Source organism: Balaenoptera acutorostrata, chromosome 2 (genome assembly GCF_949987535.1).
Source record: "Balaenoptera acutorostrata chromosome 2, mBalAcu1.1, whole genome shotgun sequence".
In the NCBI taxonomy this organism is placed as follows: domain Eukaryota; kingdom Metazoa; phylum Chordata; class Mammalia; order Artiodactyla; family Balaenopteridae; genus Balaenoptera; species Balaenoptera acutorostrata.
In genome coordinates this window covers 81,922,846-81,950,376 of record NC_080065.1, presented here as the reverse complement: position 1 = coordinate 81,950,376, position 27,531 = coordinate 81,922,846, and the positions used below count along the sequence as shown (strand labels likewise).

The 27,531-nt window shown below is 38.8% G+C and overlaps 2 protein-coding genes across 9 annotated transcripts in view; one reads left to right on the top strand and one right to left on the bottom strand.

Moving 5' to 3' along the window:
* The window catches only part of ERAP1 (endoplasmic reticulum aminopeptidase 1), a 32,870-nt gene extending 30,153 nt beyond the window's left edge, over nt 1-2,717 (top strand). The window contains 1 exon segment of the mRNA XM_007197471.2: nt 2,459-2,717. Coding sequence (XP_007197533.2) covers nt 2,459-2,614 — 156 coding nt within the window. The 3' untranslated portion in view covers nt 2,615-2,717.
* A 1,333-nt stretch (nt 2,718-4,050) lies between these two features.
* CAST (calpastatin) overlaps nt 4,051-27,531 on the bottom strand; it is a 119,485-nt gene continuing 96,004 nt past the window's right edge. For all 8 annotated transcript variants that reach the window (XM_007197474.3, XM_007197477.3, XM_007197476.3 and 5 more), the window contains 12 exons: nt 26,935-27,036; nt 26,376-26,459; nt 24,069-24,119; nt 23,825-23,896; nt 22,606-22,704; nt 20,823-20,930; nt 19,466-19,558; nt 17,713-17,757; nt 17,192-17,284; nt 15,774-15,845; nt 7,010-7,075; nt 4,051-6,105 (listed from right to left, as the gene is read on the bottom strand). In XM_007197474.3, the coding sequence (XP_007197536.2) occupies nt 7,025-7,075; nt 15,774-15,845; nt 17,192-17,284; nt 17,713-17,757; nt 19,466-19,558; nt 20,823-20,930; nt 22,606-22,704; nt 23,825-23,896; nt 24,069-24,119; nt 26,376-26,459; nt 26,935-27,036 (870 nt within the window). In that variant the 3' untranslated portion in view covers nt 4,051-6,105; nt 7,010-7,024. The remainder of the gene's footprint in view (nt 6,106-7,009; nt 7,076-15,773; nt 15,846-17,191; nt 17,285-17,712; nt 17,758-19,465; nt 19,559-20,822; nt 20,931-22,605; nt 22,705-23,824; nt 23,897-24,068; nt 24,120-26,375; nt 26,460-26,934; nt 27,037-27,531) is intronic.

Sequence of the window (27,531 nt, the reverse complement as noted above, 5' to 3'; positions counted from 1 at the left end):
CCTTCCTTCCCCTCACGTCGAGCTCATCCCAAGTCCTGTTGGCTCTGCTGCCGGCATCTACACCCCATCTGTGCACTTCTCTGCTCTTACCCCGGCGGCCAAGCCTTTCCCACCTCTTGTGTGGCCTGTGGTGACAGCCTCCTAACTGGCCTCCCTCCTGCCACTTTGCCAATACCAAACCATCTTCCACCTTTAAAACGGAAAACCAACCCACGACTGACCCTTTCTTGAAACCCTGCCTGTCACTCTTGAAATCTCAAACCTCTCCTTCCCATGTGAATGAGATGGTCATTAACTGGCTCCTGTCCGCCTCTCCAGCCCTTTCTCACATGCTCCTGTGTTCACTCTCTCACCCACTCCAGCCCCTCAGCCTTCTCCTGCTCCTGGGCCACCAGGTGTTTCTCCTGCGCGAAGCCTCTGCACTTTCTTCTTCTTCTGCCTGGCTTGCTCTTTCCCCAACTTTAGACTGGAAAGGTTCATTTTATTCTTTAGAGGCCCCAGCTCAAATGTCACCTTCCCAGACCACTCTGTCGAAAGCAGGCCACCCCCGCCCCTGTTGCTATCATAGCCCCGGTTTATTTTCTCCACAGCAGTATAGAGTCAGCATAGTTCATTGCTTGTCTCCCCAGGCAGACTGTAAGCTTCATGAGGGTAGGGTGCTTGCCGGATTCATTGCCTCATCCTCAGTGTCTCGCACAGTAATTAAGCCAGAGAAGTGAATAAGTACCAGAGTAAATATTCATGAAGAAATGGATGAGGGTGAGTCCCTGGTACCTGCTGGGCTTTAGGTTCTGCACTTCACCCACATAACGACATCCTCACCAACACTCTGCAGTGTCACAAATGAGGAATCCTAGTCCCAGAGAAGTTAATCATTTACTCACCAACTAGTAGCATAAATCTGGTTTTCTACCCATATGCACAGAAAATATTCTCAAGGAGGCAGGTTTGAATCAAATACGTACTCAGTTGAGATGCTGAATTTCCCAAGGCAGATGAAGATTGGAGTGATAAATTTGGGTCAGGAAAAGTAGAAGGGCAGGCAGGGGTTAACAGCTGGCTTTGTTAGAGCTCTTGCAGGCTTGTTTTTCAGTACTATCATGGTAGGCTCCTTCAGGATTAATTAATTTGACCAATTAGTAAAAATATTGATGTGGTTTGACTGAAGAGTGCCCAGAGTGATTTTTTAAAAATATTTTATTGAAGTATAGTTGATTTACAATGTTGTGTTAATTTCTGCTCTATAGCAAAGTGACTCAGCCATACACATATTCTTTTTCATATTGTTTTCCATTATGGTTTATCACAGGATATTGCCCAGAGTTACTTCTTAAACTGCCTGTTAATTAATCTTGAGTTCTGAGAGACAAAACAGTAGATTGAGCTACAGTTTAAGGCAGGACAGTGAAGCGGGTTAAGTGTTTTCTAGGTTGCTATACCAGGAGGGCATGCCTTCAGCTCATGGAAAAGTTCTACTGATATTTAATTTTAAAACAACCCCGAATCATTTAAAATTGGAATTTGATCTTTCAAAAAGCCTATTCTTACCCCCCTCCTTTTCCCAAACTTAGGATGTTATGACATGGATTTTTAAGGAATTAACTGTCTGGAATCCATGCTGAATAAATAATGTATCTTGGCTTAGACTTTCTTCCTGTCTACGAAATCAAAAATTGATGGATTAATGTGAAGTGTATGGGAAAAAAGTTTAAGAACCCTTGAAGGTGAGACAGAGTAGCACAATGGTCAATGCTGTTGCAAAGCCAACCTATTCCTCATGTGAGCTTAAAGGGGATAAAGTACCCAGCGGTGAAACAATAGCAAAGATATTTTTGAGGAGATAGTCAAGCGACTCTTATCTCTTTAAAACCATGGGGAACTTTGGGTGGATTTTATCTTGAAGGAACAATACATCAATTGTGGATTAGGATAAAAAATTTGGCAAGGTTTGGGGTATTACCACCATAACTTGCTAAGAACCCCGTTCCCCAGTGTTTCTATCATAACAGACAAAGCCAGGCCCGTGGAGGAAGACTGCACGTATGTGGCTGAAACTGTTTTGCTTGGCAGAGAAGATACTCTGCACATTCTGCTGTTTCAGCTATGTTTAAAAAAGTTAAGTTTGCATCTGTGTGTCTATAACAGAATACACATTAGATACATGCGATTAAAACTTAATTATGAAACGGTAAACAGTGAAGTCTTTTATAATCTGGCAACTTTGAATAAATAAAAAAGCTGCAGAGGAAAAACACAAAACTTGACATCATGAGGCATGAGCTCATTTCATAGAGCTTAAGTTTATGTACATAATCGTATCCAGACACCTGGCCCTGTTTTCTATGTAGAATTTTGACAAATGCTGGAATTTTGGCTTCAGTTTTCTTTTAACTAGCTTGAACTTTATTTGTGTAACTTAATAAAACAAAATTTTAAAAACCCAATTTTTCCTCACAAGGTAAAAGAATTCTTCAGCTCTTTGAAGGAAAATGGGTCTCAGCTCCGTTGTGTCCAACAAACAATTGAAACCATTGAGGAAAACATACGTTGGATGGATAAGAATTTTGATAAAATCAGAGTGTGGCTACAAAATGAAAAGCTTGAGCTGCTGTAACAATCCGTTCCTTGTTGGTTCCTGTGATGTGTAATCTCCAACATTTTATTGAATGTGAATATTTTCAAAATAGAGATGGTTGTCTTGGCTCCCAGTGAAGATATTTCCTGCTCCTTCAACTCCTTATTCATTCGTCCCTTCTTATGAAGACTGGCTGCTAACTTTTTCATCAGGGGGTTATTGCCACCACATGTTCCATTATAGGTGTTACCCCCAAATGTAAACCCAAGTGGTGGGTTCCCTACTACGGAGAAGTGAAGTACCTTATTCTTCTATTTTATATTTTATCCTTAAGCCCTGCGGTCTCCAAACCCCTGGTCCCCACACCCTGCTCCCCGTGGGCTTCTCATTCATAAGCTGTTGTGTCAGTCTCCTGGGAAGACTCTGAACAGTAGTGACTACTGAACCATGAACCCCTGGGGCAGTGATTGAGCCAGAAGGGCCCTGATCTGCTTTCCACCTTTCTCTCCCTTGCTGCATGCCCAGGGGCTGACTTGTTGGAGGGCCACATCATGAGACTTCCCTGTCCTCTGGCTTTCCGTTGACCTCCCAGGAGGGCAGATAAGAGCTGGGGTTGGGGAGAGAGTAGGTGATGGTGTTTATTCCCCCGGTTCCCTTGCAGGTTGCCTCAGGCTGGCCTCCACCGAAGGTCTCAGCTCTAGGGAGGTGGCCCTCTTTCCCACAAGCCTTCTCCATCTGTGCGTTCTAGTAAGTGCTTCCTCCTCTCACCCCTTCAGGGTGAAGGGTGAAGTGGGAGCCTGGCTTTAATTAGTCCTGGCTGGACCTGTGGTTTCCATACATCCTGCTCACATTTTTGTTTCAAAAACAAAAAACAAACAAAAAACCCAAAAAAAACCTTTTATAGATCCCTCCTCAGATAATCCTAATTTGAGTGTGTCATCTATTTCCTCAGGACCCTGACTAATAGTGTCTCTTCTGAAAAAGCCGAGTGCATTCAGGTCTAGAAGATAAACCTTTCATTTGAAGTTGAACCTCAGAGCTTTTGATCCTTAGGTAGGTGATGCTTCCTCTCCTTGTTCCTTATTTGGCCTAGTTTATAATCTCTAAATAAGTTATTGGCACTTATTGCCAGTAAGGCATTGCAGTCTCTAGTAAATGATAAGGTATTGTGAAATGGAAAATACTTGCTTATATTAGCCTAAGTGAAGACAGTGTGTTGTACTGGAATTGAAGTCTTTTATGAGTTTTTTTTTTAATATATTGCAAAATTTAAGATAAAGGAATACGATATGACAAATGTCAATGTGTTTTTCTAATACAGTATGGAATAGAGAATCTTTTCTGGACATAAATGTGTTTGCAATTCCATTTTCATACATATTGCATGGCTTAATGGCTTGAGAACTAAAACCAGAAATCACTGGTAATGTCCATCCCCAGGTGTCTTTCTTCTAAAAAAACATACAAAGCCAAGATTTTAATGTAAAATATTTTTCTTTAATTGCATCTTATATCTTGATTAATGAAACATGGAAATAGTGGTTTTCAGTTTTGGTCACCTGAGGAACCTCTTTTCATTTGCTTTTAGAGAAGTCCATTTTCTAAAGAGACACAATATTGCCACACAATGTGCAAAACCCTTTTTGGTAATAAAAAATTGTTATTTACCTCTAAGCAAATATTTACAGTTATTTACTCCAAATTAGATGGGTAAAAAGGACTGATTTAGATCTTGTAGCTTACTCAGCTCATCATTAATTACTAGCAAACACCCGAGTATTGAAGACATTTCTAATAAACAAAAAGGCATATTCTGAGTACCTTAAATAAATGTTTACTTTAACAGGTATTTCCTAAATCTCTGGATTTTGGTATGTAATTTTAACATACTTACATATATGCATGTAAATTAGTAATACTGCAGCCATATCCTTGCAAACACATCTGTCAATGTCAAAGGTTTCACTTTTTTTTTTTTAAACAAAACCACTTTGTACTACCTATAGACACATAATTGAAATCCCTCAGAAAAAGTGTTCATTTTCTTGTTAGTGCCTTGAAAAGGTCTGTTTAGTCACCATAATCCTGGCTTATATTTCCCAGATTTAGACTAATAATGCCTGCATCTCTGATGGGATGGGGACATAGCATTTGAAGTGGATGCAATTTGAAATCTCAGAGGTATATGCATGATTTTTAAAGACAATTTTTAGATCACATTAACAAAATTGGATGCGCATTATAAGTAGTGTGTTATTGTTGCTTGCCTCCCACCCCATTAGACGGTATTGGTGATATTACTTATTTTTAGTGAAGTTGCTAAATCCTAATAAATAGTTTAAACAGATGCTGAGGAAGGCTGTGCTCTCTGAAAACAAGGAATTCCAAATCAGTTTTATGATGTGTACCTGATATCTTTTCCTGCATTCACTATCAGGAAATAAAGATGGGATTTTGATAAATATTTAATTTCATCAATGACACCAGTGCTGTATTCATAAACCGTTCAGAAAGGTATGAGAAACCATTCCAAGTTGTGGGATATCAGACACTAGTTCTTAAATTGCTGTGGGGGAAAAGCAGATTTTTAAATTTTAAAAAGATCTTTTTCTTTATTTTTAAGCAGAAGTTTGTTTTTGTTTTTGGTAAACCCAACTTCCATTAAGCCACATGCTGTACAGTGCAAGACTAACGTGGCAATGGCTCTAAGCAAACAACTGCTGCTCAGGTTTTATAGAGAGAGGCTGGAAAGCCCAGCTTAATGCAGTAAACCAGCAGAGTTCAAGCCATATGAGTATTCTAAGAATTAGATTTTGTTATTCTTGGAACTTGCTATGCAGTGACACAGAGTCTGTGTTTTGCTCTTCTGACTCGAGTAAAGTCTCAGTAGGCCTGTGCTGACGTCCTAACCTCTGGCAAAGAAGAGTTCAGCCTGAAAAGGGGCGCGGTGCTTCCTCGTCTGTCCATGTTATCTATTGTTAGCAGCTCAAGAGGAGACATGTGCCCAATGTACGATATTTTATGTTTGCCTTATAAACATGAACCCAAAGAAACATCAAATACAGTTCAAAAGCCCAAGAGGAAAGGGGTAATGAGAAATCAGAACACTGAAGAATATGTAAAGCATTGTTTTCCAAATGCTAACAACAAAAAAATTAAGTGCAAATTGAAAATACTAATGAGATTTACAGGCACTGAGGGTAGAAGGTGCAAAAGTTTGCGAAGGTTTTTCCTTTTGTGTGTGTTGCTTTAAGAAGCTATCAAATATATCTCTTAGAAATATAAAGTTCCTTTCTCTCCCAACTGAAGACAATTTTTAAAAATTCAAAGTTTATCAGTACTCAGTAGAATAACACAGGTGAACCAGACAAATTCAGTTTCTTTTCAGGAAAAGAAAAACAATGTTTAGGATGTCAGAAGACTCAACAAATACTGCTGTCTAGAAGCCACTCAGAAAATTTTTCTGCTGTTAAAGGCTTTTGTTCTTCAAACGTCACCATCTACCAGCTGAAGATTTTATATGCGGATACCTTGAAAAATTCAAAGAAGAAAATCCAGTGAACATTTGATATGTAATTTTCTTATTACAGGCATAATAAATTTAAGGAGGAATTTACTGAAGTAGATATGAGAATCAAAAATTAAAAGAAATTTATTTTTATAATTTTGGGGAAAATCTTTGGAGCAGTTCTAATCAGTATACCTCCCTCTTTGTAGCAAATAAAAGTGGATTCTTGGTGAGAGAGCCTAACCCAATTTAACCTACATTTTCATTTCTTTTAGGTTTTTGGCAGCAAGTGGTTATAAGCTTTTATGGTTTAGAATAAGACCTCTTCTCTCTGAAGTTAATAAGGGCCCAGCTCTCAAGATAGATCTCAGAGACTCCCTCGTCCATACCAGCTCTTTAGTTACCATACAGTAGAATCAAACACAGAGCCTTACTTTCTCAAACTAAGATGAACAAAAGTTGTCAATCTTTTCCTTTGCCCTATTCTCAAAACTCTAATTACCATCAGACCCTAGGGGGGTACTTCTCCTCACTCCACAATGTGTTTGTATTTTGGGTAATATCTATATATCATAAGGCCATTTCACTATAAGATGTAACATGCCAATTTTGCTTTGCGCCAGTAACCTGCAGTCATGAGCATTTGGGTTTCAGAGTCAACTAGACTTAGATCGTCATTTTCTTTAACAGCCTGGCCTAATATCTTAAAGAGCTCTTAATTATAAGATGAATGTTTTTAAACATTCCGATAGCACCATTTATTGCTTTACAGGGAATTACTCTATAGATTTTGCAATGTGTATTTCATGCCAATAGCATAAAGAGAACATGAAATACTCAAGAAGGAGACTTAGTTTCTCTCACCTATAACACACAGGCTGGTAGAAGGTACAATTGTCTTCATTTACCGCAAACATCAAACTTACCAAATAGTGTGAACTTTAACTTGTACTTTTTCCATCAGCTTTTCGCTTGGAAGTTTCCTCCTTTGCCTAGAAGGACAAGCAAAAACCATCAATGAGCTCTTTATTTTCTGGATTAAGTACCAAAAACTGATCAACCAGAAGAGGCTTATGAGGAAGTAGGCTTTTCAGAATTAAAAGGGCAAAAATGGCAGTCAGCAGGGGAAAATAAGATGGTCCTTTTTAAGTATCTCATTTAGCCCATACACTGAATTCTTCCCCTTAAAGTTTATAAACTAAAAATAACCTTAAGTGATTCTAAATTTTTTACTCTAGACTTTGTGGTTTGTTTTTTTTTTCTGAAGGCCAGCATAATTGAAGGAAAAAAATACATAGGTGTTCATGGATGGTATCCATTCATTCCACACTGATCCATGCTTCTCTTGTACTTGGGGGCTTACCCGGCAGCTAATCCACTCAGCGTATAGGGTTACTGTGCTTTCTATTTTTTGAGTATGTACTTTGTATGACAGAAATTAAATAATAAATATTTAATCTGAGATATAATGGCATGAGCAACTAATTATCAATCTGGTTTCTTGTATCTTTCATGGATTTTACTTTTTTTGAGGTATAATTGACATATTAGTTCCATGTGTATAACATAAGCATTCCATATTTATAAATATTGTGGAATAACACAATAAATCTAGTTAAAATCCATCACCATACATAGTTACAAAATTTTTGTGATGAGAACTTTAAAGATCTACTCTCTTAGCAACTTTCAAATATGCAATACAGTATTTATTGACTGTCATTACCATGCTTTACATAACAGTCCCATGACTTAAATATGTTAAGTTTGTACCTTTTGACTACCTTCACCAATTTCACCTACTCCCCATCCCTCACCTCTCTGGCAGCCACCAATCTATGAGCTCATGTTTTTGTTTTTAGATTCTACATATAAGTGAGATCATAGAGCTTTCATCTTTCTCTGACTTTTTTCACTTGCATAATGCAATCGAGGTCCATTGATGTTGTTGAAAAGGCAAGATTTCATTCTTTTTTATGGCTGAGTAATATTCCATTGGATATATATACCATATTTTTTATCCATCCATCAATGGACACTTAGGTTGTTTCCATAACTTAGCTATTGTAAATAATTCTGCCATGAACATGGGAATGCAGATATCTTTTCAAGTTAGTTCTTTTTTCAAAGATTTTTTTGATGTGGAACATTTTTAAAGTCTTTATTGAATTTGTTACAATATCGCTTCTGTTTTATGTTTTGGCTTGTTGGCTGCGAGGCATGTGGGATCTTAGCTCCCCAACTGGGGATTGAAACTGCCCCCACTGCAGTGGAAGGCAATGTCTTAACCACTGGACCACTAGAGAAGTCCCCAAGTTAGTTTTCATTTTCTTTTGATAAATACCCAGAAGTGGAATTCCTGGATTATATGGTAGTTCTAGTTTTAATTTTTTGAGGAATCCCATACTGTTTTCTATAGTGACTATACCAATTTACATTCCTACCAATAGTGCACTTTCCCTGATGATTAGTGATGTTGAGCACCTTTTTATATGCTTCTTGGCTATCTGTATGTCTTCTTTGGAAAACTGTCTATTTAGATCCTCTGCCCAGTTTTTCATTTGGATTTTTTTTGCTGTTGAGTTGTATTAGTTCTTTATATATTTTGGATATCAATCTCTTATAAGACATATGATTTGCAAATATTTTCTCCCATTCAGTAGGTTGCCTTTTCATTTTGTTGATGTTTTCCTTTGCTGTGCAGAGCTTTTTCGTTTGATGTAGTTATACTTGTTTGTTTTTACTTTTGTGCTTTCGTTGCCTTTGCTTTTGGTGTCAAGTCCATAAAAATCTCTATTAAGACTGATGTCAAAGAGCTTACTGCCTATGTTTTCTTCTAGGAGTTTTATGGTTTCAGATCTTATATTCAAGTCTTTAAGCCATTTTGAGTTAATTTTTGTGTATGGTTTGAGATAGAGGTCCAGTTCCCAACACTATTTATTGAAGAGACTGTCCTTTCCCCACTGTATATTCTTGGCTCCTTTATCATTAATTATTGACCATATTTCTGGGCTGTCTCTCTCTTTTTTTTTCGGTTGTGCGGTGCGGCTTGCAGGATCTTAGTTCCCTGACCAGGGATTGAACCCATGCCCTCGGCAGTGAAAGCGCAGAGTCCTAACCACTGGACTGCCAGGGAATTCTCTGGGCTCTCTATTCTGTTCCATTGATCTATGTGTCTGTTTTTATGCCGATACCATACTATTTTGATTACTATATCTTTGTAATATAGTTTGAAATTAGGGAGCATGATGCCTCCACCTTTTTCTTTTTTGAGATTACTTTGGCTGTTTGGGGTCTTTGGTGGTTCCATACAAATTTCAGGATTGTTTTTTCTGTTTCTATGAAAAATGTCACTGGAATACAGATAGGGATTGTATTGAATCTGTAGACTGCTTTGGGTAGTACGGACATTTTAACAATATTTTTTTTCAATCTATGAGCATGGAATAACTTTCTGTTTATTTATGTCTTCTTCACTTTCTTTCATCACTGTCTTATAATTCCCATTGGATAGGTCTTTCACCTCAGTTAAATTTATTCTGAGGGTTTTTCATGCCATTATAAATGGCATATATGTGTTTATATCTCCTTCTTATAGTTTGTTATTAGTGTCTAGAAAGAGTATCCTACACTTTTACTGAATTTGTTTATTAGTTCTAACAGTTTTTGGTGGAGTCTTTAGGGTTTTCTTTATATAATATGTCAGTTTTGCAAATAGTGACAGTTTTAGTTCTTCCTTTCCAGTTTGAATGCTTTTAATATCTTTTTCTTGCCTAATTGCTGTGGCTAGGACTTACAGTACTATGTTGAATAAGTGGCAAGAGTGGGTATCCTTGTCTTTTTCCTGATCTTAGAGAAAAAGTTTTCATCTTTTTACCGTTGAGTATGATGATAGCTGTGGGCTTGTTATGTATGGCCCTTATTATGATGAGGTATATTCCCTCTATATCTACTTTGTGGAGAGTTTTTACCATAAATGGATGTGGGTTTTCAGATCTTTTTCTGCATCTATTGAGATAATCATATGATTTTTATCCTTCATTTTGTTAATGTGGTGTATCATCACATTGACTGATTTGCAGATGTTGAACCACCTTGCAGCCCTGGAATAAATCCTACTTGATCATGGTGTATGATCCTTCTAATGTACTGTCAAATTCAGTTTGCTAATATTTTGTTGAGGATTTTATACATATATTTTCATCAGGGATATTGGCCTGTAGTTTTCTCTTCTGGTTCCCTGGCCTAGTTTTGGTAGCAGGATAATGGTGGCCTTGTAAAATGAGTTTGGAAGTATTCCCTCCTTTTCTATTTTCGGAAGAGTTTGAGAAGGACTGGTTTTAAGTCTTCTTTAAATGTATGGTAAAATTCACCAGTGAAGTTCTCTGACCCCAGACTTTTGTTTGTTGGGAGGTTTATGATTACCGATTCAATCTCCTTACTAGTAATGGTCTTTTCATGTGTTCTATTTCTTCATGATCCAGTCTTGGTAGGTGTATGTTTCTTTCTTCAAGGTGTCCAATATTTGGTGTATAATTGTTCATAGCAGTCTCTTATGATCCTTTGTATTTCTGTGGTATCAGTTGTAACGTCTCCTTTTTCATTTGATTTTATCTGAGTCCTCTTTTTTATTTTTTTCTGGTCAGCCTAGCTAAAGGTTTTCTGAATTTTATCTTTTCAAAAAAACAGCTCTTAGTTTTATTTATCTTTTCTATTGTCTTTTTAATCTCTTTCATCTACTTCTGTTCTGATTTTTGTTATTTCCTTTCCTTTACTGATTCTGGGCTTCATTTGTTATTATTCTTCTAGTTCCTTGAGGTATAAAGTTAGGTTGTTTGAGATTTTTCTGATTTCTTGAGGTAGGCATTTATCACTATAAACTTCCCTCCTAGAACTACTTCTTCTGGATCCCATAAATTTTGGTATATTGTGTTTTCATTTTCATTTGTCTCAAGGTATTTTTTAATTTCTTTTTTGATTTCTTCTTTAACCCATTTATTGGTTGTTGAGTAGCATATTGTTTATGAAATCCACATGTTTTTGTGAATTTTCCAGTTTTCTTCTTATAATTGATTTCTAGTTTCATACCATTGTAGTAAAAAGGATGCCTGATATGATGTCAGTCTTCTTAAATTTATTAAGAGTTGTTTTGTGGCCTAACATATGATATATCCTGGAGAATGTTCCATGTACATTTGAGGAAACTGTGTATTCTGTGGCTCTGGATCAAATGTTCTGTATATAGCTATTAAGTACAACTGCTATAACATGTCATTTAAGGTCAATGTTTCCTTATTGATTTCCTGTCTGGATGATCTATCATTTGATGAAAATGGGGTATTAAAGTCCCCTACCATTTCTCCCCTTAGATCTGTTAATATTTGCTTTATATATTTAGACATTCCTATGTTGGGTACATAAATATTTACAAATGTTAAATCCTCTTGTGCATCAACCCCTTTATCATTATTTAATGTTCTTCTTGTTTCTTATTACAGTTTTTGTTTTAAAGACTATTTTGTCTGATGTAAGTATAGCTACCCCAGCTTTGTTTTGGTTTCCATATGCATGGAATATTTTTTCCATCTCTTCATTTTCAGTCTGTTCTTAAATTTGAAGTGAGTTTCTTGTAGGCAGCATATAGATCGTCTTGCTTTTTTATCCCTTCTGCCACTCTGTCTTTTGATTGAGGAATTTAGCCCATTTACTTTTAAAGTATTTATTAATAAGTATGTACTTATTGCCATTTTGTTAATTATTTTCTGGCTGTTCTGTAGTTCCTTTGTTCCTTCTCTTGCTCTCTTTTGTGATTTGATCATTTTCTATAGTAGTATGCTTAGGTTCCTTTCTCTTTCTCTCTTGTGTATCTACTATAGGTTTTTACTTTGTGGTTACCATGAGGCTTACATATAACAACTTACGTTTATATTTTAAGTCAATAACAACTTACGTTTGAATGCTCTACATTTTTACTCCCCCACCCCCTATTTTGTTTTTGATGTCCATTTTACATCTTTTAATCTTGTGTATCCCTTAATTAATTATTATAATTATAGTTATTTTTACTACTTTTGTCTTTTAACCTTCATACTAGCTTTATAAGTAATTAATCCACCAGCTTTACAACATTAGATTATTCTGAATTTTACTGTATGTTAACCTTTACCAGTGAGATTTATACTTTGATATGTTTTCCTGTTACTAATTAGCACCCTTTCCAGCTTAAAGAAGTCTTTTTAACATTTCTTGTAAGGCTGGTTTAGTGGTGATGAACTCCTTTAGCTTCTGCTTACTGGAAAAACTTGTTCTTTCCTTCAATTCTGAATGACTTTTCCAAGAAGAGTATTCTTGGAAGTTTTTTCTTTCAGCACTTTGAATATATCATGACACTCCTTTATGGCTTGCAAAGTTTTTGCTGAAAATCTGCTGAGAGTCTTGAGGGAGTTCCCTTGTATGTAAAAAGTTATTTTTCTCTTGGTTCACTTAAGTTTCTCTCCTTGTCTTTAACTTTTGATATTTTAATTGTAATGTGTCTTTGATATGGGTGTCTTTGGGTTCTTATTTGGAAGCCTCTGGGCTTCCTGGATATGGTTGTCTGTTGCCTTCCTCATGTTAGGGAAAGTTTTAGCCATTATTTCTTCAAATAAGTTCTTTGTCCCTTTCTCTCTCACTTCTCCTTCTGGGACTCCTGTAATGCAAATGGTCGTCTGTGTTGGTTTGTGTGATGTTGTCCCATAAGTAAGTCCTTTCAGCTATCTTTATTTTTTTTTTTTCATTTGTTTTCTTTTTGCTGCTTTGATTGGGTGAATCCCATTGCTTTGTCTTTGAGTTCACTGATCCTTTCTTCTGCTTCTTCTAGTCTGCTGTTAAACCCCTCTAGTGTGTTTTTCAGTTCAGTTATTGTATTTTTCAGCTCTGTGGCTTCTATTTGTTACTTTCTTGTATTTTTCTTATCTCTTTGTTGAAGTTCTCACTGTGTTCATCCATTCCTCCCCCAAGTTTGGTGAGCAAATTTATGACTTATTTTGAACTCATCAGGTAAATCACTTCATTAAGATTTTTATCATGAGGTTTTAATTGTTTGGAACATACTCCTCTGTTTCATTTTCCTTGACTCTCTGTGTTGGTTTCTGTGCATTAGATAAAACAACCACCTCTCCCAGTCTTAAAGGAATGGCCTCATGTAGGAGATGAACCTTACTGTTAAACTCTGCCCTAACTCTTGATCGTCTCTCAAAACACTGTAAGTGTTCAAGCAGCCTATTTTATTTTCAGTGGTTCACAGTAGTTGAGGGTGTGCTAAGATCTGTCAGTGTCCCAAAGGGGAGAATCTCAGCACCTAGATTCAGGCTGAATGGAAGCCAGTCCCTCAGGTAGCAGGCTTTAAAATATACAAATATATATAGTCTTGTAGGATGGACCACAAGCATAAGTCCTGCTGGCTACCAGAGCCAGGGGATCAGCAAGTGTCCCTTGGGTGGCAGTTACAAAAATTGGGCCTCTAGATGAGTGTATAAGCCCCCTTTCTGGGAGATGCTGGTGACCTGGAGTGAGGTGGAGAAACAGCACAAAGATGGTGAGCACCAGCTTACATTTCCTAAGAGCACATCTGTAGGTGTCTAGATGTGTGCCAAACCGGAAGCCTGCCCCTCAGGCCAAAGCTCCAGGACAAGCAAGTAGGCCTCTTACACAGAAAGACTGGGGGTATGTTTTAGTCTGCTGTCTGTGCAGTACTCTGGGGATGGTGGCCGGCCAAGAACTGTATCTCTGATTGCTTTGGGGTGGGCAGATGAGTCAGAGCTCACAAGCCCTTTAAGAACTGTTTCTCAGTTTGCTATAGCCTTGTGGGTCTTCTGGACACAAGCTCCGTTGGCTTTCAAAGCTAGATGTTTTGGGGGCTCATTTCTCAGGGGGTCTTTAAGGTTGGGTGCTGATGTGGGCTTCAATTTTTTTGATCTGCAGGGAGAAGCTCTGAGTTTTGAGTTCACTCCTGACGGTCAGTTGCTGTGTTGGGGTGGAGTTTATGTTGAGACTGTGTCCCAGCCTCTCCTACCCTCTTTGATGCCAGCCTTCTCTCATTTGCCAGATAAATAGGAGTCACACAGATAATTTGGGGGTTTTTTTCCTAGAGGAAATCGTCACATATGCAGTTGTAGATCTGGTGTTTCCATGGGACAAGGTGAGTTGAGGATCTTCTTTACATCACCATCTTGAACTGGAACTCACTATCTATCTTGTTTTTTAAGAGTTTTGATTCAGCTGGACTATTGTTTTTAAACCTGTACCTTTTATTTCTCATTATACTTGGGATCATTGTCATAACCATTTGAATCCTATGTTTTTAGAATTGGAGGGGACCTAGAAGTTTTCTAATCCAATTTCCTTTCCTTCCCTGGCCACAGTTTCAGTAATTTTAATAATAGGAAACTTCCAAGTGTTGTGCTGAATTAATGCCCAACCCTAAGAAACCAGACCCTATAACTTCTACTCATTAGTCTTAGTTTTGCTTTCTAGAGCAACATGAAAAATTAGATACCACCTGGAAGGAAAGACTACTAGTATTTAATGTGAGTAGATTGAATCACAGAAACTGTAAGATCTTCTCAATTTCATACACTACTTCCATGTTCCAAGATTCATATAAACCACATTCCCTGGTGGTGTCACCTCCCTTGCCACACACACACATATTTTAACATGTCTTAATTTGCTGGTTGTTATGATGAATAACATCATAATCAAGTTGTTATTTTTTCTTAATGATATATAACTGATGGTGATTTAGATTTGATGAAATATAGTATATGGATCTGTACTGTCAATGTTTATCCAAGTGGAAATGTGGAGTAGGAAGTGGCAGTCTGGGTTTTGGAGAGCTGAAGGTATAAAATAGATTCACCCATCCCAACATTCCCCGAAGTCTCAGTGCATTACAGCATCAACTCTGATGCCCAAGAGCATACCCGAGAGATCACGTAAACTAAGGATTGATAAGGTACCAACGATACAGCAACCAGCATGTCATTGCCGTTCTCGGGCAGAGCTCAAGAAGAGGAAGCAGGGTCATAGAGACAAATCTTTCGAGGAGGTGAAGGGATGGAGGGAAATAGGGCTTTTGAAGTTACGAAAGAATTCGAATATGTTTTTACTACAAGGGAAAAGAATTGAGACAAAGATACCGGAGAGAGTTATTGACCCCCTGAGAGAAAGAAGGGGCTGCAGGGCAAGAGGGGAGAGGGTTTGTTGGGAGGCAGGTAGGAAGGGGATCTTGGTTATTTTCTGCAAGGCAGCCTCAATTTTTTCTTGAAGTAGAAGGCAAGGCTATCTGCATACATTGAGGGAAAGTAGCTACAAGAGAGCATGAGGTTTGTGGGGTCTGATGAAGGGGAGAGGGCCTGCACTCATTCCAGACTAGCACAGCTGACAGTGGGACTTTGTGTGACAAGGGCTAGGAATGTAGGAAACTTCAATTGTGTTAAGAATGTTCACTCAGATTTCTAAAGTATCAGTTACTTTAAAAAATAAATGTCTCTAAAACTTCAATTTCTTTACCAAGACATGCTAGGGCATAGATAGTGTTTAAAAATTACTTTATTCTAAATAGATCACAATCAGAAACTAAGTGACTAGGGATACACCACTCGATGTAATTGCCAAGCTAATTTGTAGTCTGTTTACTCTTCAGTTTACCTTTGCAGAATCCTTTGCTTTACCCCCATTCTTGGGTGCTTTGGAGCTGGAAACAGTCTTCTTGTCTTTGTCCTAAAGCAAAGGAAATATAATGAGGCTCTTGCTATCAACACTCCATCTAGCAATTAACTGCTGCTGCAATCAAATCAATCCAGACTATTCTTTTTAGTAGCCTGGAATCTCCAATTTAATTAAATAATGGAAAATTGAGTATTTTAGTCATGATTTTTCGAACAACAGTGAAAGTGCACAGAGGTGTTCAAGGTAGGGGGTAAAAAGGATAAAAATGAGGAAAAGGTGAGTCACACTGATGCTCTGCCAATTTCCATGATGCCTGGTTCACCCGGACTGTATTTTGCTCACCAAAACAGAGCTTGTTTCTCTCAGGATTGGTTTTTATGTGCCAACAGGACACTGTTTTCAGTGTTATGGAAGAGAATGTAACAACCAGAGAGAGCTGGGGCAAGTCACATACAAAAATAAAGTCCATTCACCAGAAAGGCATTATTTATGAAGTTCCAGGAGTGAGAAATAGGATGCTGGTGTGGTCTAGAAATTAAATCACCCAAGATGGGGAAGACTGACAATTCAGTGATTGATTGATTGATTGGGAGATATGTTTAATAACAGCCAAAACAATAGCAAAGAGATGTGCAATTTTAATTCTTCTGAAATAACAATGAAGGGCACTCATTTCACTTTTCCCTCTATTTGATGGATTACACATTTTTTTCATTTGCTTTTGATCACGTTTTAAGCACCTGCTATGTACCAGGCATTTTGCTAATGCTGAGCAGAGGTGCCAGACACATCACTGCTGTACACAGCATGCAGCTCAGTGGTGCGATGCACATGTGACAGGTACCCCACAGTGCAGAGAGGGCACACAGGCGACATCCCTGATCTGCGAAGGGAGAAGCAGACAGGGAAGTCTTCCAAGGAAGTCTTCCAGGAGAAGCTGATGTTTGAACTGGGCCCTGAGAGGTGAGTAGGAGGGTCAGCCAGCTGCTCTGGGCAGAAAAGGGGAGGAAGCCCCAGAGGGCAAGGGGCACGGTATATAGTGAGGGACTGCTCTCATTTTAAATGAACACAGATAAAGCATTACTGTTGTACAACAATATAGTGCGGCAATCAAAAATGGTAGCTATGGAGATTATAAAGCAACATGGAAAACATTTATGAAATAATGTTAAGCAATGTATTATATGTGGACAATAAGTACAACTGTGTAAAATATACCAAATAATAGTGTTTGTGGAGTAGCAGAATTATAGAATTTTTTTCTTTTCAAGTTCTCGATGGCATTAATCAGTTTATTTTACAGTATAAAATTATATATATATATTATATACATATGTGTGTGTGTGTGTGTGTGTACACAGACATTCAAAGAAAGTCAATATGGAAAAGCACAGTACCTTTGCTGTGTTCTCTGAGGTTTCTGTAGTTGAGGGACCGCTGTCAAAGTCCTCTGAGAGGGCATCAATGGGGTCTTGGGCATCTGCAGGTTTCTGAGATTTTAGCAGAAATAACCATCAGGGAAGAAGCACAAGGCAAAGATGCTACGTAGGACATTTCCCCACATCCCTGAAAATATGTTTGTTTAATATAAAACCTTGCTGACATTCTTTTCCTAACAGACTAGTGTATTACAAAAGAGATATTAAAACAGGAAAATCTTGACAGCTCTATTTTCTTCTACTGTTTTATACACGTTGCTTAATATTCTCTGAACTTCGATTTTCTAACCTGGAAAATGGAACTGCCTAGCTTGAATGGCTCTTGGGAAGACAGAAATAATACACTCATACACACATGCCTTGGCATCACACCAAGCACAAGGTAGGCATTCAGTGAATTTCAGATTTCTAAAATGTAAAAGTCGCAGCTAGAGTTTAAAAAAATCTTTTTAATGGAAATACGCAGCTACGGTATTTACCTTTGATGCCTCGGGTTTCTTTGTAGGTGGCGTCGCTGATTTGCCCTTAGAAACAAAGCAGACTATTGGTTAAACAAATTTTTGTAAAGGTTTACTTAGGTGTAGTCAGTATTTATATAATCTCTTATCCAGTGACTTGAAATGGAGTTCAGTCAGTCAGCCCCCTGCATCTGTGGGTTCTGCATTGGCAGATTCAACCAACCGGCAGATTGAAAATATTTAGGGAAATAAAATTCTAGACAGTTCCAAAAAGCAAAATTTGAATTTGCCACATGCTGGCAACTACTTACATGGCACTTACATTGTATTAGGTATTCTAAGTAATCTAGAGATGATTTAAAGTATAGAGGAGAATGTGTGTAGGGTTACATGGAAATACTATGCCATTTTATATAAGGGACTTGAGCATCCTCAGACATTGGTATCTGGGGGTCCTGGAACTAATGCCCCGTGGACACCAAGGGACGACTGTATAGATTTGCATAACTGATAAACCTGTGTCTCTATTATTTCTTCACCAGCTTTGCTTAACGACTAGCCTGTAACTATTTCAATAGTCTTTGGAGAAAAATGCAAGGGTGAGTCTGTTCCTGGAAGTGAAAGAAACACTATTTTAGCAACTTTGTCATTGTATAGTTCTAGTTAAAATGTTACAAAAAGTAACTTGTGTTTTTATGTCTTATTTACTAATTTACTATATGCTTATCTACTATAGCTTATTACACTCTGAAAGGAATGGTCTACAGATAGATTTTTTCAGTGAGGATTACAAGGACAACTCATCAGGGATTTTTACCATCTGCAAAGGCAAGGATACTAAATAATACATTTCCTAGAGAATACAGCAGAGTCACATGGGACTATCAAAGCAGGGCGGATTCTAGCAGGATGCACAGCTGCTATTGTGAATACTCGACACAAGCAAGGAGAATTGATTCCTGTAACAGAAGACACTGCAGCTGATAATATTCTATAAACCACAGTCATCAAACCCCTCACATGCATCAGTACAGAAAGAGAAAGATGTAATTTACACTTCCTTATTTTTATTGGATGAACAGACCTGGAAAGGGTTATTTGACATCTAATGGACTTGCAACTAAGAGCCAAATAGGAAAGGGTAGGGTACAGACCAGGTTGACCTAAGAGAAACTGGCTTCCATGTTAGAGACAAAGACAGAGACTTCTTGACAGAGTGCATTTAGATAGAGAAATAGGACTTGTGATTGATTGGGAATATGGTTTTGCCTGTCTTGTCTTCACTCTCAACAGCACAGGTGGTGTTGTTTCAGGTGTCTCTGAAAGAGAGACAGCAGGTCTTGGAGGGGTCGTATTTGCCCTGTGAATTACTCCGATACTAGCTCTTTTTCTGTTCTCCTTCACCAGAGAGAGAAACTCTGCTTCAGTCAAGATTACAAATATCATTCTTTTTATAGCCTTTTCTTGCAAGGAGAATTCATATATGTACATGCCACAGAATCACTGTTAAGCATCAGTGAGTGAGTGAACATTATTCAACTCTCTATGCCACAGTGCCCAGCACAGTAAACATCCAACAACAATACTGGCTCAAATAAATATTAAACAGAATTCTAGACAGCCTGCTCAGTGGGGACAGATTAAAAGCATCAGTCAGTCATGTTACATTTTTATGCTATTGTTACAGTGTACCTTCTATTCATTTCAAGTGAGGTTTGAATCTCAAACGCTTTGGAGCATATATCCATCCAACCTAGACATTGCCCTCATTTACCTCCTTGTCATCATCCAAGAGATGCTGATATTGAGGTGGGATGGTGTCATCCCTTTCTCCTGGCTTGTCTCTGTGTTCAGCTTTCACTTTTTCCTGTAAACATTGAACATATATAATTACGATTCAGTTCTGCCTTCACTTAGAGAGTACATTCTAAAATGCAGCATTCAGCATTTACTGGACTTTTCTGAGGCAAAAAAATAGGGTCTCTTTTAAATTTGTAAGCGAGAGAACAACAATGTCAACAGACTTTCAGCTGATGGAAACAAGTAAACCCAGTGCTTCTGTTTGTCAATCCACACCTGTGAATTTTCTACCTGTATTTTAAATGTAAATAAATGATTAAATAATTATCTTCAGAAATCATGGAAGGAGATAAAAACCCAAGGTTATGAAACATCTTTCACTGTTTCACTTTTTAAATAACAAAATCGAGTTGCTGTACCTTGGCACTTAAGAGGTACTATTTACAACTTTGACTCTTTCTTTATAAGGAGCCCTGAAGGACCAGGACAGGAGCAAATCTGAAGGGACGTGCTGTTGAGTAAGCGGTACCCACGTCCCAGCATCCGTGCCTCAGTGGGCGTGGCTGGTCTCTCGGTCCTGGATTCAGGAACAGCCCCCACCCCAGGGGTGGGGTACAGATTTTATTTTTCTGCATCATTATAATTTCATTTTTCAAATACAGGTTAAGTTCACCTCGATATTCCTATGACAATGTTTGAATCGAGACCTAAGGATTCTTTGAAGTGCCCTGTCTTTGAGACATAGATTTGTGTGGGACGTTACCTTTCTGGTTCCAAGCTAAATGGACTGTTAAGAACTGAATATTAAGTATAAATAAGTACTTCTACATGTTGTACAAGATATATAGCGTATAGAGTCTGCGCCTTGGGGACACCTCTGTGGTGCTGAACTCCTGGTCCAATGCGGTTAGTTTCGATAGCAGGGACGACCGCTAGGGAAGCCTCTGCCACTACACTTACACAACTTGTGAACCTAAAAACTGCACATGTGTGCATCAGATATATATGATAAACTTACTGCCAGATACAACCAAGAAAAAAATGTGGGAAGAGAATAAAATTAACAAAGCAGGGCTGTGCTTTTCCATCATCACGAAGTCTAGCCTCACAAACAGGACGTTTGCCCGAATCTGGGCCACAGCACAGACCTCAGAGAGGAAAAAGACACCACATAGACCTCGGAGTAGGAAAAAATTAGGCTGAAGTTATCCAACCGTTCACTGACTCCAGGCAAAGTCAGAGCGGATTTTCCCCTTTTTGTGGAGGGTAGGGTATTGTGTGCTATAAAAACTTTCAATTTTCACTTATTAATGATTTTTTTTTTCTTTTACCTTGACTTTATCCTCTAGGGGTTTGTTCTCATCTGGATCAGGCTGTCTTTGCCCGAGACTGTCAGAAAGTTGATCCAGGGCATCGTCAAGTTCTTTGTCGTCACTCCGCTAAAAAAGTAAATCTGAATCAGTCACTGGTTAGCCAAATCAGGTCACCTGTTGGAGTGCAGCCCTGACACTGCCACTAAGACTTCTATAAGCTTATGGGGTTGTCACCAGGGAGATGGGCAGGTGGGCAGAGGCGCTGGATCGGCGATCCTGGCTTGGTGCTCTGTCTCCCTCATCTTTCACTCTCAGCACCTGTCTGCACCTGTCTACCCCGCCCCACCCCTGGATGTCTTTCTCTTCCGAGAAAATAGGTCCCTCCCTAAAAAGATGGGGTTCCTGGCCTGAATTTTCTACAAAATATGTCTTATGATGCTTTCAATATATGTAACAGTATGTTCCGGCGAAGAAAAGTCACATGAATTATGATAGCTTGGTTTACTCTTTGATTCCCAAGTGTATTCCTGTAAATAAAGATTTATACCTAGTTTTAATGATATCTTCAAATAAAATATTAATTAACACTAGAAACTCTGATGGGAAAAGTGATGGGAAAGGTGTCATTCTAAAACATACCTGTGAAAGGCAAAAAGGCTTTTGATTGTGGATGTTTATTAATAGCCTCAATCACAGGGGCCCCTAGAATCTGAGTATTAAGAATTGAAGTGTAAATGGCAGCCTTCCTTTCTGTTGCACAGGGACTTTTGTCATTGCGGGTGTGTGTACATACACAGACACACACATAGACAAATGGAGAGAGGGCATTTTACTGGTTTTAAGTGCTTCATTAGAGCCCAGGATTATAGCAGCTAATGGTGGCGCTACTCACAGCTGGGTCTGGGCTTTGTCATTTGTGCCTCTGGATATTCTCAGATGATCCCACGTTAACCCAACAGGATGAAAATTCACTCAGAATCTCAGAGTACAGCACTAAGTAAGCTTTGATGCTTCATCAAAAGGAAAGGAAGCATAGCTGACTTCACTAAAGCTACTTCATCTCCAGCTAGCAAATGAGGCACTTCTTCTCAACCAAGGAGATGGGGATCTGGTTTAGGGCGATCTCTTTATCTTTTGATGTGCTGTGGTCTCCTGGATAATGTATAATTTGGTGCTGCAAAGAAAATCAATCAAGGAAGTCTGGAAAAGCTTTGGTCCCACAGTCTTGCCTCAGAACATGTAAATAATTAAAACAATATTGACACTGAGCTTTTTCTACTACTAGCATGAAAATGACAAGTTTTTACTGGTGTGAATGGGAGGAAAACAATGCTATTCCGTGAGGAGTTTGTGAATTTTGGGGGCAGAGAGAAGCTCAAACACGGAGCAATTCCTTAAAGTAAACTTGAGGTTAAATAATGAGTAGTATTTATAGCATGGATCAGGAAAAAGATAAAGGAGGAGAACATCAATTATCAGGAAAGCTAAATAATTTTTAAAAATCTAATAATCTGAACATATACACAATGCACATTATTGCACTTCAATTCTAATAAAGCAACGATAATATTAAGCTCCTTCACTGTGTGTAAAATACTTTCACATACATTGTTTTATATATTTAATCATTTTAGATATTCTCTGTCATCTCCCTGTCTCACCAGTCTTATCTCTTCTGAAACAGAAGGTGCCTGTTCTTCCTAACAATTTTGTTGATTTTCATTTACTCTGAGGAGGAGTCCTATTTTCTTTCTCCTTTTTGTTGCTGCTGAAAAAAGTACTCATAAACTCTGTTGCTTACCGGAGTGTCTGGGGGTGGACCTGCAGAGTGGGTGGTTGGAGCTGGGGTTTGGGAAACCACTTCAGAGATGACAGCTGAAAGTTTAGCATCTTCAAGTTGCTTTTGTAAGAAAACAAACAAAAAAAGATTTTGACCAGTAATATGGTGTATGCAAATTATGCCCACATACCATCTCTTAAATACAACTCTCAGTATAGCTTTTTGATTGTTTTTCTCTTGATCCAAAAGGAAGCACAGCAACACAGCATCTTAAGAGCCATTTTTATTCTACGTCCTATTCCATAGCATTATTTTTTACAATTTCCTATTCCCATTTATTATCCTAAATGTTCAATAAGCTACTGATTTAGAGTTTTATAGTTTATACATTTCTTGTTGCACGTTTAGGTTGTTTGGAGTTTTCAGCTTTCTTCTTTGTAATTAATTGCTCTGAATAATTTCTAGAAGTGGCTCTTTTTATGGTGCTGGCTATATTCTGCCAAGTGCCCTCTCAAAGTTGCTAGAAATTCACAGTGTCACAAGCAACGAATGGCCATGCCTGTCTCCCATGGCCTTGCTTGCCTAAATTAGAGATTTATCACATTTTAAATTCTGATCATGTATTAGGTATAAAATTATGTGCTACTAGTGCTTTAATACTTGGTATATGGGATGAAGAAGTTTCAGTTGTATCATTTTTATTCTTAATGTTAAATGGTACATTATTCTAGAATCTTTCTGAAATAATGATTTCTTTTCTCATTTTAAAGAAACACTAAATCTGTCATTTATGTTCATTTCTGGATTTTTTTCCCATTGGCCTGTGGCTTCGCTTTCTGAAACAGAACTGTATTTTTTGTCATTCCTGTTAATAAATCCTGGTGTTTAGTTGGGTTAATCGTTCCTAAAAATACTGAAAAATGCTTTTCAGTACTTTTTCATATTTTTATGCATTTATTTTTCAAATGTATTGGACAACTCAATTTTAAATTCTCTTTTCATAGGTATACTTGATAGAGTGCAAGCTCATTGGTTCCATTAGTTACACTGTCAAAAACATCCACTGTGCCGGACCAATATTTCATAATGGAACACATTTTTTATGGCTACAGTGGGTTGAGGGCCATTAATTTTGTGATTGTTTCCTCAGCTCCCACATCAGATTCTAAGTCACAAGTTTCCATTTATTTCTGCTACCCTAAAAGTAAGGAAATAAAACCAGGAATCTCAGAAGACTTACAAGAGATGAAGTGCTTGGGGGAACGGCGAATTCCTTGGACAAAGCATCAAGGAGGAAGTCTTCACTCAAGGGCTGCAAAGAACCAGGAAATGTATCAACAAACACCACCTCATCAGTCTCCTCTTCAAAATGTTGTCACTGTTTATATGCTGATCAACTCATTCCACAGAAAGCTATGCCCTCCCCGAATTAATCATCAGGGCCAAAGGAGAGAGATACACTCAGAGAAAACTGGCTTGCTTACTGGGAGTGGTTCCTTGGGCTCTTTTGGCAGTAGTGGTTTTCCATCTTTATCCTATGCAGGGGGACAAAAACATGGCATTGAGTCATCTCACGTGTATCCTAAGTATGCACCTTGTAAACATTATAAGAGGTCGACAGGTTATACCTGATGATACTGTACATTACAAATTTGATTCATCATTTCAGGAAATAGATTCTCACCAGGAAATATCCTCTGATTAGCTCATGTCAACAAACAGCTGGCACACATCGGGCATTCCCTAGGCACGGGGGCTGCAAATGGATTGAGCGTGGCTTGCCAACCTCAGAAGCCCACACTAGTGTAGGCGGAGCACGTGAACAGTTACTGTAGTGCGTGGCACATGGGGCTGTGACAGTGTGCACAGGACACTGAGGGAGCACGGGGGTGAGACCCTCACCTGCCTGGGGAGTGGGCTTTGCACAAGTTGCCTGGAAAAAGCTGCTTAACTGTACAGGCAGCACATCCAACTAGCATGAATTACCTCTGCGCCAAGCCCTCTACTAAGCACCGGGAGTACCACAGCAAGTAGGACAGACAAATCCCTGCCTTCAGGGAGCTCACCCTGAGGCTCAGATGATGCCAACCTTCAAATGACTCTGAGTAACAGGACAAAATCGATAAAGCATTTGGGGCTCTTTAGTAAAAGAAGATTTATAAATAAATGGTAAATCCCACGTATCTACACATGCAAAAATAAGTGCAAGATTCTCTCTTTATACACACAGTTAACCCTTGGAAGACATGGGGGTTAGGGGCATGGATCTCCCAAGCAGTCAGAAATCTGTGTATAATTTATACTCGGCCCTCTGTATCTGTGGTTCTGCATCCATGGATTCAACCAACTGCAGAAGGTATAGTGCTGTAGTGTTACTACTGAAAAAAATCCGAATATAAGTGGACCCACACAATTCAAACCTGTCTTGCTCCAGGGTCACCTGTGTACTTCTCCTGATAAACTGGTCAAGGTGTTTTTTGTTTTGTTAAAATTCAAGGAGATGCAATGGTTGAGAGTATCAGCAGCTTCCCTTTTGACAAACTCCTTTACCCCCATTTTCCGCCTCCTCTGCACGTTCACATGTACCTTCTGACCACTGTTCAGTGAGGAGGGAAACAGAGCCTGAGGCTTGCTCTCCACCATCCCTTAGCTGCAAAGGCAGCGCATTTCCCAAGTGACACATAGGAGCAGGGACGAGGGCACATCTGCTCCACACTCAAACTGAGATCATCCCGTGTCTGGAAGGGGGAACCTGTGGTCTACCCTCAGGGAGCTGAATCTACTGAAGAGGCCTGATGGGAGCAGAGCTGAAGGAGAACAACATAGGATTTAAACAAGAGATCAAGCCAGCACCTGGAAATGTTATAAAGCTACAGGTAAGTAATAACGGGTGGGATCAACAATTGCAGAGAAGGATGAAACTACCGCAGAATAAAGCGGTCAGGAAAGCTAATCAGCTGCGTTCTTAAAAGCTGCTACTAAAATTCAGCAAAAGGAGAGAGAAAGTAACCAACCTCCTACTCTGAAGAGAGTTACGGGCACTTGACCAGCCTTTTTCAAATGTGACAGCTGCTTAAGGTCCACAGAGTCTAAGAACCTTGCAAACGACCAAGCCGAAATGAATAGAAATGCCATGGTTTCAACTGAGTTGTGAAACGCAGAAAGGAAGCAGACTAAAGGTATCCAAAATAATAAACTTTCAAGCAGGGAAAGCTCACTATAGTTCCTGCCTTTGCCAAATAAATGGACTAGTCCGCCTGCATGAATACGAGGAGCGTCAATTTGATTTTCCTGCATTATTCATGTAGTGGCGGTCGCCCCCTTGTCACTTGTTCTGTACAAGCTACGTTCAAAATAAAAGAAATGGGTCAGTTTATCGCTCACTATATTCAGCGTCAAGTAGGCTCTCTTATTTGTCAACTTACATTTAAGGTTTGTAAATCTTTCCTCAGGAAGTGATTGTTGCTCATTTTGGTTTTCCTATCTGTATAAAGGTTTCCTAAGTTTTCTTTGCTTCTGGTACTCTAACAAACCACCTATTAGACAGGCAAAAATTAGGTAGCTAAGACATTATATTTCTTTCACCTAAGGGAGGAGTAAAAGGCCACTTGGGAATATTTTAGTTTCATAGCTGGTGTGCAAACAGGGTATTAGTGAACTGATACTATTTGGTGTTGAAATACTAAGAAACATGCTCTTTATAATCCAGGTCTGTTCGCATGTCCCTTCTTCATGTATATGAAATTCAGTATAAATTAAAATAAATGAGAAAAAGATGCCAGCCTGTTTACCTTGACCTCTTCTAATCTATAATCAGGAGGAATTGTTTCTTCTTTTTCACCAAGTTTTTCACGATCTTCTTCTTTGGCTTTCTCCTGAATAAAAATTAAACCATTTTCATTGTTAATACATCTTTTTCTCATAAAGTGGATGCCTGAGTGACTAAATTTGAGGTCAACATATCCATTGTTAGGTTCCTACGGCAAGTCTATCTTTGACGCTGTATCCTGGTTTAGCAGGCTCAGACAGCACCACTTTTAGCCTGCTGGGCTAAGAGGCTGTCGTGAGGAGCGGTCGAGGCAGTGCCGCTTCTCTCCTGAGTCCTCAGCAATGGAAATGCAGGTGAACAAGGTGAGACTCAGAACTCTGACACCTGCGCGCCAGCCATCCACTGCTGCACCTAAACACTGATGCTCACTCAGGGTTTGCTTATTAAACAGGACATGCACAATAACAGAGAAAGACAGCTGGTCACGTGTTGTAGGAAATTGTAAAAAATGACTGAGTTATCTGGGGAGTCAGGGCGATCAACGATAGTTCCTTTCTATGAAGTATCTGAGCTCCCATTACCTTGACTTTATCCTCCACAGGCTTTCCAACTTCTGGACCGGCTTCCTTTTTCCCCAGGCTTCCAGCCAAGGCTTCTACAGCATCATCTGGCCCCATGCTCTTCTAAAAGCACATCAGGGGGTATACTAAGTAGGTGGTTAAGCATTCCTTTTAAAAGAGACTACAACAAACAATTCAGATGGGCATATCCTTATTTCAGGCCTAGATAAGAAGCACATGTCATCTTTTAATAATCTAAACAATCAACTGAATTAGAATCTATGTTTAAAAATCCTGAGGTGTTAAAAATTAGAGCAAGTTTCTTATGTTAAACATTAAGTGTGTGCAATTTATGTACTGACACTGAGGAACTTTTAAGATCTAACCCACGTTTTGGTTCAGAAATTAGGAAGTTAAGAGAATGGGTAACACCACACAGAAGCTGAAAGCCAGGAAAGAAGAAAGAAGTGATCTTTATGTGACTGTTCTAGAGATGGCACAGGAAAGCTTTCAGAAAAGCCCTCGAGAGGACATTCTTCCCAGTGAAACAGCTGGGCCCCGGAGGCAATGGCTCCGGCCGAGCCTCTACTGAGGCACAGAAGCTTGTGTTCTCTATGT